This window comes from Eulemur rufifrons, chromosome 20 (genome assembly GCF_041146395.1).
Source record: "Eulemur rufifrons isolate Redbay chromosome 20, OSU_ERuf_1, whole genome shotgun sequence".
Classification (NCBI taxonomy): Eukaryota; Metazoa; Chordata; class Mammalia; order Primates; family Lemuridae; genus Eulemur; species Eulemur rufifrons.
The window spans coordinates 22,315,188-22,334,327 of record NC_091002.1 but is presented as its reverse complement, the minus strand read 5'-3'; the positions used below and the strand labels follow the sequence as shown (position 1 = coordinate 22,334,327).

The following is a 19,140-nucleotide window of genomic DNA, read 5'->3' as shown; positions in this document are numbered from 1 at the left end:
ATGGACAAGTAAATTTCCTTTTCTGCACCTCGTTTTGCACGTCTGAGGAGGGCAATTCCTCTGCCCTGGGGTGGTTGTAAGGATTCGGTTATATATCCATGTTTCCTCCACACAGTGGGAGCTGGCGTAAGGGCAGCCACTCTGGTTCTGCACAAGGCCTGGCATTGGCTAGGAGGGCCTCGGTGCCCTCCGTGCTGAACATGAGCAGCATGTGAGGGCCTGCATGTCCCCCTGAGCTTCCTCACACATGCCATCTTGCTTAGACCTTCGGCAGCTTCATAGGAAAGGGAACATATCTCCCTTTCGTTCTTATCAAGGAGAGACAAGGCCCAGAGCACCCAGGAATTTGTAGATGGTCTTCCTTTAAGGTCTAGAACCCAAATGGTGGTGGTGGTGAGGGGTGTTCCAAATCCCACTTCACAGTTCCTTTCAGATTCAGAATCCTTCAGAGACAGGTGGGGCAGCCGTTCTCATCTCCATTTCATAGGTGAGCAAACAGTGGCCCAGGGAGGTATCACTTGCCCAAAGTCCATAACAAGTAAAAATTTGGATCTACCTTCTGAGGCCAGGATTAGTCCCAATCCGACATGGCCTCCATAGAGCAGGCCTCTTGGTTTGTTGCCCCTTTTCTTCTTGAGCCCAAGACAGCTGGGTGCTGGTGGCTCTAGGGCTACTGTCCTTTCCTCCCCCTACCCCTCCTTGCCTGAGACTTGATCAATAGCCAAAAGGCTGAAGAGTGAGCACTGGATTGGGAGTTCAGCAACAAGGGTTCTAGTCCTGGCTCTGCTCATCTCAAGGTGTCTCCTTAAAAAGGGGATTACGTTCTCCATAGAGCAAACAGATGTGTCTGTAGGTCTCCATCTCCCTTCCAGATAGAACCAGGTGCGTCCAAGCCAAAGACCAGGAGGAACAACATGAGCTGCAGAGAGGAGGACCAGCGGCCACCCAAGTCTATGATGGAGGGAGAAAGAATTGAGGCCTGCAAAAAAGGGTGGGGTGGGAATGGCTAAAAAGGGAAGGTCTAGAAGAGGACTAGCTGTTGGATGTTTGTCGTAAAACCTGAGGAAGAGAAAATGGGTTCACCTGGCAAAAGGAAGCGTTGAGATTGGACACTGGGGAGAGCTGGAGAGCAGCTGTGGAAGTGGGCATAGAGGAGGCCCTGGGAGCACAGCCAGCTCTGTGGAGGCGGGACAACAGCTGACATGCTTTAGGGGCTGTTCGGATTCCAGGGGTGGAGGACTTTGATGTCCTGTAGCGAAAGGAGCCCTGGACTTCTCCTCTTCACTTGCTCCGTGACCCCAGATGGATCACCTCCTGTTTGAGGCCTTCTTTTTCCCATCTGGAAAATCTGCTTGGCGGAACTGGCTGGTCTCTGAGGTCTAACTTCCTGTGACTTCTTCCCTCTAGGGCTTTCACCCGCTCTTCCTCCAGGACAACCAGCGTGACACACGGCCCTTAATCCTCATGAGCCTGGGAGCTGAGGTGATACGGATGAGGAGAGACAACTTTTATGAACTGATTGATGATGAGATAAAAGAGAATTTGTCCAAGTCCAAGATTGAGTATCCCAGGTCAGTGCTGGAAATGTGCATAAATCCCATCAGATAAAATGAACAATTTTTTCACCTGTTATTTTAGTAAAAGAAAGAAAAAAACTGATGATACCTAGTGCTGACAAGGGTGAAATGACACTGGTAGTTGTTGGTACATTCCAAATTGGCTCAATCCTTTTGATAATTTTAGCATTGTGTTTCAAGGGCTATAAAACTGTCTCAACCCTGTGAGGCAGTGATTCATCTGTGAACTTATCTTTACGTAGCCAAAATATGGGGAAAACTACCCGCTTTAAGATGTTCACAGCAGTCATATTCATAACAGAGAGAAAAACAATGACACCACTACCCAGATGTGCCTCACTAAAGGGAAGGTTTAGAAAATTGTGAGACATTCCCTTGATAGAATGTAATTGGGTTATTTTAAAAAGGTAAGTTTAATGGTTCTATAGCAGCAGGGTAAAATGGGTGATATAATGATATATGAAAGGGCCGCACCAAATTGTACATATACTATGTCTATGGCTTTGTAAAGCACTTGTACAAGAAAAACCTAAAAGGAAATAAGCAAAAATGATAATGGCTGTGATATTATCCAATTTGTAATAATTGTTTTCTCTGGAAGGCAGGACTAAAGGGGACTTTCTGGTTATATGTTTTATATTCCTCTCGTGTTTGCTCTTGCAATAAGTATGCATTGCTTTTGTAATGAGGGAAAAAAGATAAATTTTTTAACAGTTGTCAGGATAGGACATTCCAAGTGGGTTTATTTTTTTTCTTTTCCTTGTTCCCCAAATTTTCAGTAATGAATGACATACTACTTTTATAATTTTCATAAATATCTATCTTGAAAGATTAGATAAAAAGTGTTTCTTTTTACTTCTTCATCATTCCCAAATTTTCCAGAGGGAAAGTTAATGCTTTTATGATGGGGAAAATAACTTTTTAAAAATGTAAACATTTATTTATTACCCAGACCAGTGTTCTCAAAACTGTTTTCATCTCACACTGCTATTGCTAAAAAGTGTTTAAGCATGTACCTCCTAGTGTGCATATGTAATATAAATGACATGTGTTTTGCCTTTTTTTTTTTTTTGAGGCAGAGTCTTGCTCTGTTGCTCAGGCTAGAGTGCCGTGGCATCAGCCTAGCTCACAGCAACCTCAAACTCCTGGGCTCAAGCGATCCTCCTGCCTCAGCCTCCCGGGTAGCTGGGACTACAGGCACTCGCCACCATGCCCGGCTAATTTTGTTTTTCTGTTTTTAGTTGTCCATATAATTTCTTTCTATTTTTATTAGAGACGGGGTCTTGCTTTTGCTGAGGCTGGTCTTGTTCGACCTCAAGTGATCCTCCCACCTCAGCCTCCCAGAGTGCTAGGATTACAAGCGCAAGCCACCACACCTGGCCAATAACATGTGTTAATTAATTTATTTTTAATTATTATATCCATATACAGTATTACTGTACTGATATATATTATAAACATATAAAATAGATCTTTAGACTGGGTGTGGTGGCCCACGCCTGTAATCCTAGCACTCTGCGAGGCCAAGGCGGGAGGATCGCTCGAGGTCAGGAGTTCGAGACCAGCCTGAGCAAGAGTGAGACCCCGCCTCTACTAAAAATAGAAAGAAATGATCTGGACAGCTAAAAATATATATAGAAAAAATTAGCCAGGCATGGTGGCACATGCCTGTAGTCCCCGCTATTTGGGAGGCTGAGGCAGAAGGATTGCTTAAGCCCAGGAGTTGGAGGTTGCTGTGAGCAAGGCTGACTCCACGGCACTCTAGCCCAGGCAACAAAGCGAGACTCTGTCTCAAATAAATTAATTAAATAAAATAGATCTTTAAAAAGATAAGACAGGTTGGGCACGGTGGCACATGCCTGTAGTCCTAGCTACTGGAGAGGCTGAGGCAGGAGGATCACTTGAGCCCAGGAGTTTGAGGTTGCTGTGAGCCTGGCTGATGCCACATCACTCTAGCCTGGGCAACAGAGCAAGACTCTGTCTCAAAAAAAAATTTTGTTCTAGTTTTAACAGTTATGTATTTATTCTAGTGTGAATTAGAAAAACAGCATGACTAGCTTACTATCCCCATGACTTGACAGATTTTGTTGCTTAGGACAAAGCTAGAGTAAATATTTAAGCAAAAGAAACTAAATGGACTTAAGAAAAATCATTAGTAAATTTAACACATTGACTGCCACACACAAAAAACCAAACTTTTCCTTGGGGCCACAGTCTTTGATTACGAAAATAGAATAAAAACTTCAAGTGTAATTTAAAGGTAAACAAATAGAAAAATGAAATTTATTGACTTCTATTCATTTAATCCATGTTTTTAGGATTGAATTGTCAATATTAATTGCAACCATAAGAACATCAATAAGTAAGATTTTATATATGCCCCGGAGTCAAAACTAAAGTGAGTTAAATACAACTCTCATGGCAGTTAACGTGTTAAAGAGCAAGTGATATGTAGATACAGCCAGAATTGGGGCATTTTTGTGAGAAAAACAGGTCGAGAAATACTGGTGATTCCTTCCAGTTCAGAGATGCCACAGATGTCTGATTCCTCTGTGCTGCCAAGATAGAAAATGGTTTTTAGACCTATGTATTCAAAAAAGGATTCAGGGAGCCTTCGCTGCACACATGATGCCTGCCACATGACAGGTATCAGATCATCTCTGTCGAATCGAAATGCAGGAAAGGTTTGCATAGGCTCCAGGGGACCAGATGGAACACGCAGCATCTGCACTGCTCCGTCAGCACTTTGCCGCGCTCATCCGTAATGCCGACGACAGGATTCTGTCTTGGTCACGAATTGTCGAACTGCACTAAAGCAGACAGAAAACATATCCATTATCTAGCTCAAATCCCTCACGTATTAACTGAGGACTCTGAGGTCCTGAAGATCTCAAAGGTGGTGGCAGAAGTACCTGTCTCGTGAATACCATGGGCTGGATGGCCTGAAAATCACCCCTCCAGGGCTCGCCACGCCACAGAGGATAAATAGCTGCCTCCACGAGAAAGTCAGGGAAGCCCCAAGGGTCAAAATGAAGATGATCCCAAAACTGAGCAGACAGTGTGAGCTAATGCTGGGATGGCCCTGGAGGGCTTAAGGACATCATGGGATGAATTTTTACAGCCTGCAAGGACAGATGCTTTCAGCTCAAGTGAGGCAGGGATAGGAACTGAGACCCCCACATGAAGCTGAGGCCTCTAGAAGAAAAGTAGACTAGAAATCAATATGGCTGTCAGCATCAGGAGGTGACACGTGGAAGCTTGTCTGTCTCAACTTGGACTCTGGGTCAAAAAATGTATATCCCTTAAGAATCAGTAATCACACGCTTGCCCCCTTGTAGGTTTTGGTGAGTCGCTTAGCCTCTTTGGCCCCAGTTTCCATGTTTGTGAAATGGGGTGGTTGTGAAAATCGAATGAGTTAAACAATGTAAAGTGCTTGACACATGTTAAGTTCTAAGTCAGAGTTTGGTATTGTTGTTATTTATTATGTGAGAAATTGGGCGTCAGTGGAACTTTTAAAGTGGAGACTGTCCAGTGCTGGTAGATGTTTTAACAACCAGCTCTTCAGGAGGTGGAAGGAGACCCTGCCTTGTAGTGTTTTCTGATTTCTGTGGTGTAAATACTCCTACCAAGGCCAATTCAAACTGTCAACCTGGTGTCATAAAGAAGAGATGCTCACAGTTAGCTTTTGTGAGCAGGCAGACGCTGGCTTTGTCATACTGCTGAGCCTAACAAGGCCAGCGTGTGGCCTCTGCTGACCTCTGGGTGTTTTCTTAAGTCAGTCTCTACGGATCAAAGTCAGCTTTGTCCTTGTCAACATAAACTAGCCAGAAGAATGTTCTGATTTGCTAGTGACTTATTGGGCTTACTTCCTTAGGTAAGAGAGTACAGGCAAGTCCAGTGAAGTTTGACACACCCTTCCCTTGCTGTGGTCTCAGAAGGAAAGAGGCCAGTGGGTGCTGAGCCCACCCCAGAGCAGCCCCGCGTTCCCACCCTCACGTGCCATGAGCGAAGGGGGTAGCGTCGACCCTGAGCACCATGAGCAGTGTGAGGCTGCCACCAGTCTACTTCCTGTCTCTATAGGTTTGCCTGTCCTGGACGTTTCATATAATATGCATAAACCACACTTTATTCATCCATTTATCAATTGATGGACATTTGGATTATTTCCACTTTTAGGCTGTTATGAATAATGCTGTTGTGAATATTTCTGTACAAGTGTAGACATATTTTCATCTCTCTTAGGTATACCTAGGAGTGGAACAGCGGGGCCATGTGGTGACTGTATGTTTAACCTTTGAGGACCCGCCAGGCTGCTCTGCATGGCAGTTGCTCCAGTTTACACTCCCCCCAGCAATGTGTTGGAACTTTTGTTTCAATATCCCCACATCCTCATCAATATTTATTATTAGTGGGTGCAAGTAGTATCTCATTGTGGTTCTGATTTACATTTCCCTGATGGTCAATGATCATATACGGAACTTAAATTTTTCGATAGCTACATTATAAGAAGTAAGAAGAATCAAGTGAAGTTAATTTTAATAATCTATTTTATTGAAGTCAATATGTCTAAAGTATTATCATTTCAACATGTTATCAATATAAAAATTATTAAGGAGATATTTTACATTCTTTTGTCCTAAGTCTTTGAAATCTGGTGTGTATTTTACACTCACAGCTCATCTCTTTCAGACTGGTCACACTTCAGCTACTCAGTAGGCACACGTGGCTCATGGCCGCTGCATGGGACAGCGCGGATCTAAGGGAATAAAGTTGTGGGGAGGGAATGGAGGCAGAGGGAGAGCCTGGGACAGGCAGAGAGGTGGGACGACACCCCATGTGCATAGGGATTGGAAAGAGGGGCAGGAGGCAAGGCTGGGGGGCGGGGGCAGGGAGGGGCTGGCGTGAGAACCTCAGCTTCTGTGCCTGCCCTCCAGCGATGAACAAATGTGCCAGGAGTTCCTCAAGGAGAACAGCTGGAATGTCTTTCGGAAGGACCTGTTCCGGCTGCTAATGGAGTCTCGCCAGAATCCACCGTTCACCCCAATCTGGCACAGGAGGAAAGGGATCTACGACCCCAAGTGCCTGGTCCTGGATTTGTGTAGTATCAACAAGAAGACTAAACCTCATCATCCTATTTTTATGGCACCCCGGAAATACCTCCCCCCACTGAGGATTGTCCAGGCCATCTCAGCACCCAGGTACAGAATCCAGGAATTCCTGCCTCAGTAGAAGAACGTGGGGTTCCCTGTTTAGAACCAATAAAGGATGTTGGACTGGCCACCATGTCTGCCTAGTGCCCACCATGGCAGTTGTGGTACTTGGAGGAAAGGGGCCTGAAGGGCTGAGCTATGGGTCCAGAGGGGTGTTTGGGGACAGCAACTGGGGCACAGCCTCCCTTTGCGTGCCTGGCCAAGTGATTGGATTGTTCAGAGTCCAGGTGTGGATGGGTTCATCGCTGGGGATGGTCTCAGGGTGGGAGGGTCTTATCTGGTGAGCTGGGTGGGAGGCGGAGTGGAGTGAGGGAGCAGGTGGTGGTCAAATCAAAGTGGCCAAGACTAGGGTTGCAAACACAAATGCCGTCCAAGGCCAGACAGGTCATCTAAAGGAGCATGGCTGCAGGGCTGGGGAGGCAGCGCTAGGGACCTGATGTGTACATTCTCCATCCAGATGGAGCAGCCGCTCATTTGCCCCAGTCAGTTGATGTCGTGCCAGAAAATGATGCAGGCCCTATATTGCCCGTCTGTAGATTTTTCAAGAGAATCAAGAAATGCAATATTTTAGATGATTCCTACTGGTTTTTAAATATGAGCAACTAATTCAAATTGTTTTAGAACAGTGTCAGACAAACACAGCACATACGTGGGCTGTGTTGGGCCTGCAGGCTGTGGGCTGTGCCTCTGTCAGACTGGCAGGGCATGGCCAGAGAGTGGAGTGAGAGCCTGTATCATGGGGGTCCTGGGGGTGGTGGTACAAGCAGCCAGAGAGATGCAGACGGGGCAGCGTGACAGGAGCTGTGACAGAGGGGCAGGCCAGAGACACAGACGCAGGAGAGTGGCAGCTAAAGAGGGCACCTCCGTCCCTCTGGAGTGGGGGGGGGGTCTTTAATCTGGAGCCACCTGTCACTGGCCTGGGCCTAGAACTCAGGGTTCTTGTCTCTAAACAGCTTTCACACCACAGACCAAGCCCCAGATCCCCCCACTCCCTTAGGAAACCCCAGAGGTTAGCGTGAGAGCGTTGAGGGGCCTGGTAGAGGCCATGGCAGCAGCTCGGGAGCCTGGGCCCCTCACCTCCCCCACCCCGGCAAGGAGCAGGCTCTGAGGAACACCTGAGTGCTGAGCTAGGAACCGGGAGCTCTGGCGAGACGGCTCTATTTCTCCTTCACTGGACCCCCTTGAGCACTTCAAATCCTTGACCTGTACCTCAGTTTCCCCAATGGTGAAATGAGCAAGTTGGCCAAGATCGACGGTTTTCATGAATGAAGGGTGAGTACAGTTTGAAAAGCATATTCAACATTGTAATTCTGCTTGTTGAATTTAAAAGAAAACTGTTTTCATGTTGCATACCCAAAAAGGAGGCTTATGACATTTTTCTCTCTGAAAGCGGGTGTGGATATTAAAGGGTAAAGAGACAGTGGGCTTTGGGACCTTGATTCTCTGATAGCTTCAAAGCCAAGGAGTCAGGGTTGGCTGCAGCAGTCCTGGAAAGGCTGTCTGCGACCACCAGGGACAAGGGGTCACTCTGCTGGGGCCAGGTAAGTTGGGGTGTCTGACTATATTTAGGAATCTTTTTGCATTTGGGGCTGTGGCTCCAAGTTGATGACATGAACTTCTTGTTAATTCATTTGAAATTTACTTATCAGCGCTTGCTCCTTGGCAGAGTCAAAGGAGGGTAAGGTGCCGTCTCTGTTACCCTTTATTCTCTAGGCGAGGGATCAGGAGACTCCTCCTGTAAGGGGCCAGATAGTAAATACTTTAGATTTTGTAGGCCATATTGTCTTGTTACAACTGCTCATGGAAGCAGCTGTGGAAAATATGTAAACAAATAGATGTGGCTGTGTTCCAATAAAACTTTATTTATAGAACAGGTGGCAGGCCAGATTTGACCTGCAGGCCATAGTTTGCTGACCCCTGCTCTAGACAATAGGGAGCCCTTGAAGATTCTTGAGCAGACATGGCATGGCCAAAAGAAGGAAGAGGAGCTAACATATATTGAGTGCTTATTATATGACAGTCACCTTGCTGAGCATCTGCTGTGGTGTCCAGTGACCTGTTGAGTCCTGCCAGCTCTGCCACTTGATGGCTGTTGAGTATTAAAAGAGGTGGTACATATGTGACAAGGTGAAATATTTTGCTCATGAAGATCCCTGGGTCCCCCTTCCTGGGAACTGAGAAAAAAGCTTCTAGAATAACAGGCAGAGCATGTTTTCTAGGGGAACAATGGGGGAGAAAGTAGCCTAGAAGAGCAACAGGGGGCGGGGGCCTAGGCTGGGCTTCCGGAGGTCTGAGGGGAGCAGAGCAAGAGCAAAGCTTTTCTGAAGCCGCTATGTATGTAACTCAAGAACCTGAGAATGAGAACTGTCTAAAGAGGGCTTCGGGGAGCTTTTCTGTGCATCAGGAATGTGTCCTCCTTGGCATTTGTTTGAGAAACTAAGTGAACATTCGAATAGCTCTTAATGACAGTATGATGCAGTACTGCTGTCTCTGGGTTGGTTTAGTCACCAGGCAGGGTGGGCAGCACGAGGCCCTAGTTATGTTCGGGTTATATGTGCGAAGTCCCTGGCACATGGTACGTGCTCAATACACGTTCAGTGTTATTAGCTTCTTTTTGACCAAGATCAACTTGATCGTCCAGAGACTCTCTTCCCCCTTCTTCAAGGGATAGGAAACGAGACTTTGGAAGACTGGGCTCTTATAGTCAGTGATACAGGCCATCACGGAGTGATTTGGGGTGGGGGGCCTGGCTGACTCCTCACCCACCCCCCCACTCTTCTCTAAGTGAAGGGGCTCATGGAAACATGAAGGGGCAGCCTCGCAGGGGACAGTGGAGGAAGGGCACCAAACTGTTACCAAGCACCGTGCGGGGAGGGTGCTGTCTGGAAAAGAAGAATGGATGGGACAGTGTGGGGAGGGCTTGTGGGGGCTTGTAAATGTGTGAGGGCCTCCCGGCTTGCAGGCTGTGAGCTTCAGAACGAGCTGTGGTTCTCAAGGCTGCCCCCACCCCCTACAAACACGTACGCTCTGCAGCATGGAACAGGCATGAGACCAGGCAGGGGAGGGCAAATTAGCATTTGTCTGGGAGAGAAGTTCGTCCAGAAGGAGTAAATACGATACCCGGGCACCACAAGCATTGGCAAGAGTTATGTTTTCAGTGCTACAGAGGTCCTCGCTGTCCCTAGGCACAGAGCCATGGGGGCAGGAAGCCCACAGTGCTCCAGCGTGCATGAGGAGCCAGGCAGAAGGGCCTGGGCTCAGGTGTGGGGTGCTCCGTGTCTGCCAGGAGTTATGTGAGGCACTCTGCAGAGGCTACCACTTATCCTGAAAACAGTTCCTGGCAACTAACCAGGTGGCATTGTCCATTTGACAGCTGAGGAGCCTGAGGCCCAGAGAGGCAAAGGCCTTGTCTAAGCTCACTCAGCTACCAGGTGGTTTTTCCAGGGAATCCATGGAAATTCAGGAAAACTGCATCCCAGCGCCCTCCCAGTTAACCAGCATTGCAGTGTATGTGCTGTCTGTCACACCATTGTCATGCACCTATCCCAAAGGAACCACCTGTTTTCAAGAAAGAAACCCTCTACACACAACCCTGAAGCTGTGCTAGAGAGAATAGAACTGTCCTCTGGAGTGATTTTCCATATGTAAATAGGCACAGTCATCCTTGGGGAGGCATACCCAGGCCACTGGAGCCAAAAATACAGCCCCTAGCACTAAAAGCTTCCATTGTTTGGGGAAAATGTAAAAAACAAAACAAAACAAAACAAAAACCATTTGAAAGACAAACACGGGCTGGACATGGTGGTTCACGCAGTGTTGCCAAAACTGCAAAGGGGTTTCGGTCTAGGTCCAGTTACTCGTTGCACAAAGATACAATTATTGAGAAAAATGAGGACTGCCAAGGTAGAAAGGAATTTTTAATAATTCCACAAGGAGAACAAGAGAAGCTGCCTCAAATCTGTCTTCCCGCCCAGGGGAGAACATGGGCTTTTAAAGGAGGGCCCCTGGGGGCAGGTCATGGTGTAACTAACAAGGGGCTACTGCACTGGGGCAGGTCCTGTGCGCGGGCAGGTCATGGGGCCTGGTGATTCTTGGCATCAGGAACCTTGCTCAGGGGCCCTGGGAATCTCCTTGTCTTGCAGAAAATCCACCATTGCTGGGAAACAACTCAAAAACTTCAACTAGTCAGTTAAGGGAGGAGATTATACAAAAGCATAGAGAGGTTCAGGGAGCTGGTGACACTAGCACTTAGGGAGCCTGAGGTGGAAGGATCACTTGAGGCCAGGAGTTCAAGACCAGCCTGAACAATGTGGTGAGACCCCATCTCTACAAAAAAACAAACAACAACAACAACAAAAATAGAAAAATTAGCCACGTGTGGTGGTGTACACTTGTAGTCCCAACTACTCAGGAGGCTGAGACAGGAGGATTTCTTGAGTCCAGGAGTTTGAGGTTGCTATGAGCTATGATGATGCCACTGCACTCTACCCCAGGTGACCGAGCAAGAGCCTGTCCCAAACTAACAAAAACCACACAGGAGATATTGCCAGCATTTGTTATAGGAAGTGTTTAAGATCCCATTTTGGGGTTGGAAGCAAAAGCAGTCTTGAAATACTCTATTCCTTTTATGTAACTCATAGAAGACGCTTACCTTCCAGTTACAGAAAGTCTAAGAGGAGAAATGGGTCACTTCGCAACTGGGAAGGGCCACATCACAGGGAAATGTTTTCAGGAGAGTACACCAAGAGGCCACTTTGCCATGATGCCTTCCTCCTGTTGGGGCTTAACTACCAGGGTGCTGAGGTGCAGAGTTTGTAATCACTGGCTCAGAGCAGACAAGGAGGATGAGTAGCAGTTTGCAGGGGGCTGAGAAGCAGCACGAAAGCTAGAACAAAAGTTTTTCGTGGCTGCTGCCAGGCTGTGGAAACACACACTTGTGAGAGCTGGAACAATAAGAGGTGGCGAAGTCAGACACGTGCTGTGTGACGTTCAGCCAGGCGCCTTCCCTTTCTGGAGCTTCACTCCTGTCATCTGTATAATTTGAGGGGACCAGTAGGTGCTTTTCAATCCTAACTCCCAACGCAGGGGCTGGCCAGGGCCTCTGACCGTCTCTTTTCTTTTGTCCCCACCTATTCTCCTACTTCCAAAGCCTCCCCACCCCCAACAGAAAATCAGGATTGAGAAGAAAATGGGTTATTGACATGTGAAAATGAACGGTGGATGATTTAATGGTATTGCATTTCCCGATATCAATAATGGTGCTATGTTATGTGAGAGAATCTCTTTCTGCTTAGGAAATACACACTGCAATACTTGGTGGTTAAGAGAGATGATTTCTTTGACTAACTTTCAAATTATTTAGAAAAATATGTATATTTAGAGAATGGTAAAGAAAATATAGTCTAATGATAACAATTGGCAAATCTGGGTGAAGGGTATTTAGGAGTTCTTTGAACCATTCTTGTAATTAAAAACCATATACTTTTAATTATGGTCAAATACAGATAGCGTGAAATTTACCATCTTAATCATTTTTGAGTGTACAATTCGGTAGCATTGAGTACATTCACACTGTGCACCCACCGCCACCATCCATGTCCAGAACTCATTTCGTCTTGCAAATCTAGAACTCTGTCACCATTAAACACTAACTCTCCATCTCCCTGCCCCACCCCAGCCTCAGGTAATCACCATTCTACTTTCTGTCTCTATGAATTTGACTACTTTAAGGTACCTCCGATATGTGAATTATGTAGTATTTGTCTTTTTGCTACTGGCTTATTTCCTTTAACATAATGTCCTCACAGTTCATCCATATTGTAGCATGTGTCAGAATTTCCTTCCTTTTTAAGGCTAAACAACATTACATTGTATGTACTGACATATGCCACATTTTGTGTATCCATTCATCCATTGATGGACACACGGGCTGCTTCCATCGTCTGGCTATTGTGAATCGTGCTACTAAGAACATGGATGTGCAAATATCCCTTTAAGACCCTGCTTTTGGGTATATATCCAGAAGTGGAGTTACTGGATCATATAGTAATTTCATTTTTAATTTTTTGAGGAATAATCATATTGTTTTTCACAGCAGCCGTATCATTCTTGCAATTTTAAGTGTGAAATTATCTCAAAATAAAATAAAAATTACAACTATAAGAAGAAGAAGATAGGAAAAGATAATATGGATATGTGCAAATGTTGGCTCTAGTTGACTTTATAATTAGGTGATAATTGATTTTTTAATTTTTTTTTTTTTTTTTTTTTTTTTTTTTTTTGTTGAGACAGAGTCTCACTTTGTTGCCCAGGCTAGAGTGAGTGCCGTGGCGTCAGCTTAGCTCACAGCAACCTCAAACTCCTGGGCTCAAGCGATCCTACTGCCTCAGCCTCCCGAGTAGCTGGGACTACAGGCATGCGCCACTATGCCCGGCTAATTTTTTCTATATAGATTTTTAGGTGTCCATATAATGTCTTTCTATTTTTAGTAGAGACGGGGTCTCGCTCAGGCTGGTCTCGAACTCCTGACCTTGAGCAATCCACCCGCCTCGGCCTCCCAGAGTGCTAGGATTACAGGCGTGAGCCACCGCGCCCGGCCTGATTTTTTAATTTGTTGATAAGCTCCCTGATAGCCAGGGTGAAAAGGAAAACATGTTATTTCATTAGAAATTAGACAATTCAGACCAAGAAGTAAATGAAGGACGTCAATATGGATTTGTATAAGCGTTAGCCATGATGATTATAAAACCTGACTTTTACACACAGAATGGCCAAAAGCCAGAACACTGACAACACCAAATGCTGGTGAGGATGTGGAGCAACAGAAACTCTCATTCATTGCTGGTTGGAATGCAAAATGATACTGTCACTTTGGGAGAAAGTTCAGCAGTTTCTTATAAAACTACCCATACTCCTGCCATATGATCCAGCAGTTGTGCTTGTTGGTTTTTACCCAAAGGAGTTGAAAACTTATGTCCACACAAAAACCTGCACACAAATATTTATAGCAGCTTTATTCATAAATTGCCAAAACTTGGGAGCAACCAAGATGTCCTTCAGTAGGTGAATGTATAAACTGGGTTACATCCAGACAATATAATATTATTCAGTGCTAAAAAGAAATGAGCTATCAAGCCATGAAAAAACATGGGGAAACTTTAAATGCATATTACTAAGTGAAAAAAAGTCAATCTGAAAGGCTACGTATTGTATGTCCAATTATATGACATTACGGAAAAGGCAAAACTATGGAGACAGTAAAAAGATCAGTGGTTTCCAGGGGTTGGGGAGAGGGGGAGATGAATAGATGAAGCATAGAGGATTTTTAGGGCAGTAAAACTACTCGGTATAATACTATAATGGTGAGTACATGTTATCATACATTTGTCAAAACCCGTAGAATGTACACCAAGAGTGAGCCCTAAAGTAAACTATGGACTCTGGGTGATAATGATGTGTCAGGGTAGGTTCCTCATTTGTAACGACTGTACCACTCTGGTGGGGGATGCTGATAATGGGGGAGCCTCTGCATGTATGACTGTAGGGGGTATATGGGAAATTGCTGCACCTGCCACTCAATTTTGCTGTGAACCTAAAACTGCTATAAAAAATGAAGCCTATTAAAGAACAAAACAAAATAAAAAACTGGCTCTGAGCTCCCTGATGGCCAAGGCAAAAAGATAAACATGGTATTTCATTATTGGAAAGGAGGAATCTGATCGGTCCCTTAGGAAAGTAACAAAGTTTTTCTTACCCTACGAGGTGGGGTAAGTTTGTCTTCACTCCCTTTTTTTTTTTCCTTTTTCCTTTTTTTTGGGGGGACAAGTTCTCACTGTGCTGTCGGGCTAGAGTGCAGTGATGCAATCATAGTTTACTGCAACCTTGAACTCCTGGGCTCAAGCCTTGCCCTCCTGAGTAACTGGGACTATAGGCACACATCACCATGCCTAGCTAATTTATTTTTTGTAGAGATAGGATCTCGTTATATTGCCCAGGCTGACCTTGAATTCCTGGGCTCAAGCAATCCTCCCGCCTTGGCCTTCCAAAGTGCTGGGATTACAGGCATGAGCCACTGCACCTGGCCACTTTCCCTTCTTTTTTATGTGTCTCCTACTCAATTTGCTGTGCTCTTCCCTTCTTTGTGGGTACCTTAAATTAGGGGTCTACCTGTCTCTATTCAGCTCTAGATAGAACTTTCTGCCTCAGATCCCTTCTGACACCACAAAGTTTATGTCTAGAGCGGCTGGCTGTGGGTGAGGGCTATTCCCCCTTCGCTCCCTGATTGAAGACTGGTCACATGGAGGAAGGCAGTGGACTCAGGGCCTGTAAGCTTTAACAAAACTGGTCATCTATAATGTTAACGGTTAGACTGAGACCATAGCTTTTCCTGAGAGCAGATTTTTATCTTGAAATAGATACTGTCAGGAAATCCTTCCTGTCATAACTTAAAAACTCGTGCTACTGTAAAAGACGTTTTCTTGTTGTGTATAAGGTGGAGATGGGGAAGAATTGCTCATCATTCTTCTGGAAACCTCCTCCCAATTAAAGCAGCCCCTTTCCTCTTTCCATTTGTCCAATTTTACTGCTATCACAGAGCCATGGGTGGCAGTTATGAGCACGGGTTCTAGACTTAGGCCACTCTGCCCCAGACCAGCTGTGTGACATTAGGCAAGTGACTCCTCTTTGCCTCAGTTTCCTCATCTGTACTATGGGAATAATAAAAGCATCTGTTTCGTAAAGTCGTGAAGATTAAATTAAGTCGTTCATGTAAAGCATGAATTTCAGAGTTTGACTCTCATAAAGCAGATGCCTGGGGTGGGAGGAAAGAGGGCTGGAAGGGACAAAAGGGTACAGATAGCAGGTCTGTGAGCCCTGCAGACCGGCAGGGAGGCCAGCCCTGCCATCAGAGATGAACTGAAGCGTCCTTGGTGTGGGTATTTCTCAGTTTAACAGATGACAGCAGCTAGGGCACTTGCACATATAATATAAAAAGCTCTCACCAGTGAATCATTCTGCATTTGCACATTGACTGCTCCATTGTTGTTCATGTCCTCACCAGCTTCAAAGATTACCAGCTCATGGGGTCCTCCTCCTCCTCTTTGAGAGAAGAGCCCTGGAGACCACTGGCTGCCACCTGCTCCCCTCCCTTCACACCAGTGCTGTCTTCTGTCCCTCTCTTGGTCCCTCAGCCTCCAGATTCCTGGGCATCTCCACGAGACAGGGAGGCCTATGGGAGCTGGCAGGACTGAACCTAAAATCTACAGGAATCCAACCAGCAGATATGCTCTGGGGAGAGGAGCTGGTCAGGGTTTGGAGATACAGGACCCAAGCAAAATCCCTGGCCTCAAGGACCTTATGTTCTGGGTTGGTGGTGAAGGAACAGACAAGAAATGCACCAGAAAAATCAGGGTCATTAAGCATGGCTAAATGACAGCAAGAGGGCCGGTGTATCCAGAATGGAGTCAAAGGAGAGAGAAATGGCAAAGAGACAAGAGCAGAGCGAGCCTGGGGGCCAGATCAGAGTCGTGTGAAGGAGCTTTTGGAAGGTTCCTAGCGGAGGAGGAGTATGCTCTGGCCACAGACTTGGGTAAGCACGAGGGTGGAAGAGGGCGGGGGTCGGGGAGGAAACCACTGCAGTGATCCCAGTAGTAAGATTGTGGGGGCCTCGATTGAGTGGTTGTGGTGGAGAGGTTGAGAAGGGACCGATCCTGGACATGTTCTGTCGACAGAATGGAGAGACTTAGCTGTTGGACCGAATGTGAGAAATGGGAGAGTCGCAGCTGACCCCAAAGACTTTGGTGGGGGCAGGTGGAAGGATGGAGCAGCCATTTCCTGAGACAAGGGAGGCTGTGAGAGAAGTGTAGGTGGCTGGCAGGAGTGTGGTTTCAGTTTAAAGAAAAAAGATTTTAAGGATGGGGGATTTAACACACGTAAAAAATTCAGAACAGCATTTGGCACTTCCTAACACAAATGCAAGGTTGATGTTATCCCCAATTTTTAAATGAGAAAGTTGAAGTTCTAAGGCTTAAGTAACCTGCCTACTATATCTCTTTGAGACCCGGCTTTTGATTCCTTTGGATGTACTGTTGACCCTTGAACAACATGGCTTTGGACTGTGCGGGTCCACTTATAGAGAATATTTTTTAACCAAACGAAACTCGAATATATGGCGAGTCCACCATTCCTACACATGGGTTTTGCAGCAGGACTTGAGCATGCCTTGAGTATGTGTGGATTTGGGTATACACGAGGGTCCTGGAACCAGTCCCCCTGAGTATACCGAAAGACGACTGTATACTCAAAAATGTTGTTGCTGGATCATATGGTGGTTCTATGTTTAATTTGGTCAGGAACAGTCATATTGCTTTCCATGGTGTTTGCACCGTTTTACAGTTCTGGCAACAGTGCACAAGGGTTCCAATTCCTTCACAGCCTTGCTGACCCTTGTTATTTCTGGTTTTTTTGATACTAGCCATCCTAATGGTTATGAGGTGATATCTCATTGTGGTTTTGATTTGCATTTCTGATGATCAGTGATGTTGAGCATCTCATCATGTGCTTGTTAGCCATCTGTGTGTCATCTTTAGAGAAATCTCTATTCAAGTCCTTTGCCCATTTTTATAATCAGGTTATTTGATTTTTTTGTTATTTAGTTGTAGGAGCTCTTTATTTTGGATATTAACCCATAATCAAATATATGGTTTGATAATATTTTCTCCCATTTTGTAAGTTGCCTTTTGACTCTGTTGATTGTGTCTTACTGTCTTTTTTTTTTTTTTTTTGAGACAGAGTCTCTCTCTGTTGCCTGGGCTAGAGTGCCGTGGCATCAGCCTAGCTCACAGCAACCTCAAACTCCTGAGCTCAAGCAATCCTTCTGCCTCAGCCTCCCGAGTAGCTGGGACTACAGGCATGTGCCACCATGCCCAGCTAATTTTTTCTATATATATTTTTAGCTGTCCAGATCATTTCTTTCTATTTTTAGTAGAGGCGGGGTCTCACTCTTGCTCAGGCTGGTCTCGAACTCCTGACCTCGAGCAATCCTCCCGCCTCGGCCTCGCAGAGTGCTAGGATTACAGGTGTGAGCCACTGCGCCTGCCCAGTCTTACTCTCTTTTAATAAATATTTTGTGAGCAGGGACTTTCAAACTTTGTAAATATCTCATTCCTCATCAAACTTTCCCCTTATTCATTTATTTATATTAATAGAACTGGACTCGTGGCTTCCTGTTTTATTCAGGATGTTATCATCTGTATCATTACACAAATCCTTCTACATTTTGATGCTTCAGTTGTCACAGATTTGGACAATGGAAGCCACTTCAAGCCAGCTTCTGTGTCCTTTGACATGTTCCCATCATTCTTTGAGCACTTTTTGGCTTCCTGCACAAGATATTCTAGGATGATCTTGTACCTTCCCTGCTGCAGCCCATTTCTCCAAGGACCGTGGTTCCTTTTCATAGAGAATGGTATTTAGAAGCTTCTGGCCCTGGTTTTGCTGCTGATGAAACTCGTGGCCTTGAGAGGCCCAGCATCTGATCTGGAGAGGCAAACATTATCAACCAGCCAGAAGAAAGCCCTCATTTTACAGATGGAGACTGTCCAGACAGGGTCCAGACAGGGTCAGTTCACCAAGGTCCCCAGCCAGTGGCAGAGCTTATACTACAACTGGATTCTCTGACTCCCTCTCCAGTGCTCTTTCCCTATCAATTCAAACTGCTAGCTAAAAGGCATGATCCCAGCAGGGCCTGGCCCTCTCTGGACCTTACTTTCCTTTTTCTGTCCACTGAGGGTTATCTTTGCCCCAGGGCTCCAGGACTACCTGAGAACTGACCTTACCTCTGAGCTCTTTATGAGCCGTAGCCTCCTGGAGAACTTAAATTACAGAGGAGGCTCTGCTTTGGCTTTTATCACCAGCCCTGGTGGACTTGGAGCTTGCAAACCAGTCCCAGCCTGGGACGAGTTGTCTAGGTGCACAAACCTGGGTGGACACCTGGTTTGTCTCCTCCAGGCCAGAGATTCAAGGAAATGTGCTTCTCTGAAGCCCATCTCAGTCTGTAATATCTGTCTCATAGGGGCATCAACAGGAAAGAAAATTGGGTTCAGGACTGATGCTCGGTTGGAAAGGCAATTGGAAGGGCCTCCTCCACCTGTCCTCAGGCTCCCAACCCATCCAGGGAAACATCAGAAACACTGTCTTCCCACATCTGGAGGCCAGGGTCTCATAAGCCTCACATCAAAGTCAAGAACTCCTCTGGTATTCTGTTAGAGAATGTTTCCTCTGCCTGATTCGGGGATAGGTGGTGCTGTATCTGACCTGTACCCTCTGGTTTGGTCAGCCATGATAGAAACTTCGAG

General features: G+C 45.9%; 2 protein-coding genes across 2 annotated transcripts in view; one reads left to right on the top strand and one right to left on the bottom strand.

Moving 5' to 3' along the window:
• The window catches only part of CNBD2 (cyclic nucleotide binding domain containing 2), a 40,948-nt gene extending 34,141 nt beyond the window's left edge, over positions 1-6,807 (top strand). Inside the window, exons 11-12 of the mRNA XM_069495415.1 lie at positions 1,408-1,571; positions 6,512-6,807. Of these exons, the coding sequence (XP_069351516.1) occupies positions 1,408-1,571; positions 6,512-6,806 (459 nt within the window). The 3' untranslated portion in view covers position 6,807. The remainder of the gene's footprint in view (positions 1-1,407; positions 1,572-6,511) is intronic.
• The window catches only part of CPNE1 (copine 1), a 410,662-nt gene that overhangs the window by 273,661 nt on the left and 117,861 nt on the right, over positions 1-19,140 (bottom strand). The window lies entirely within an intron of this gene.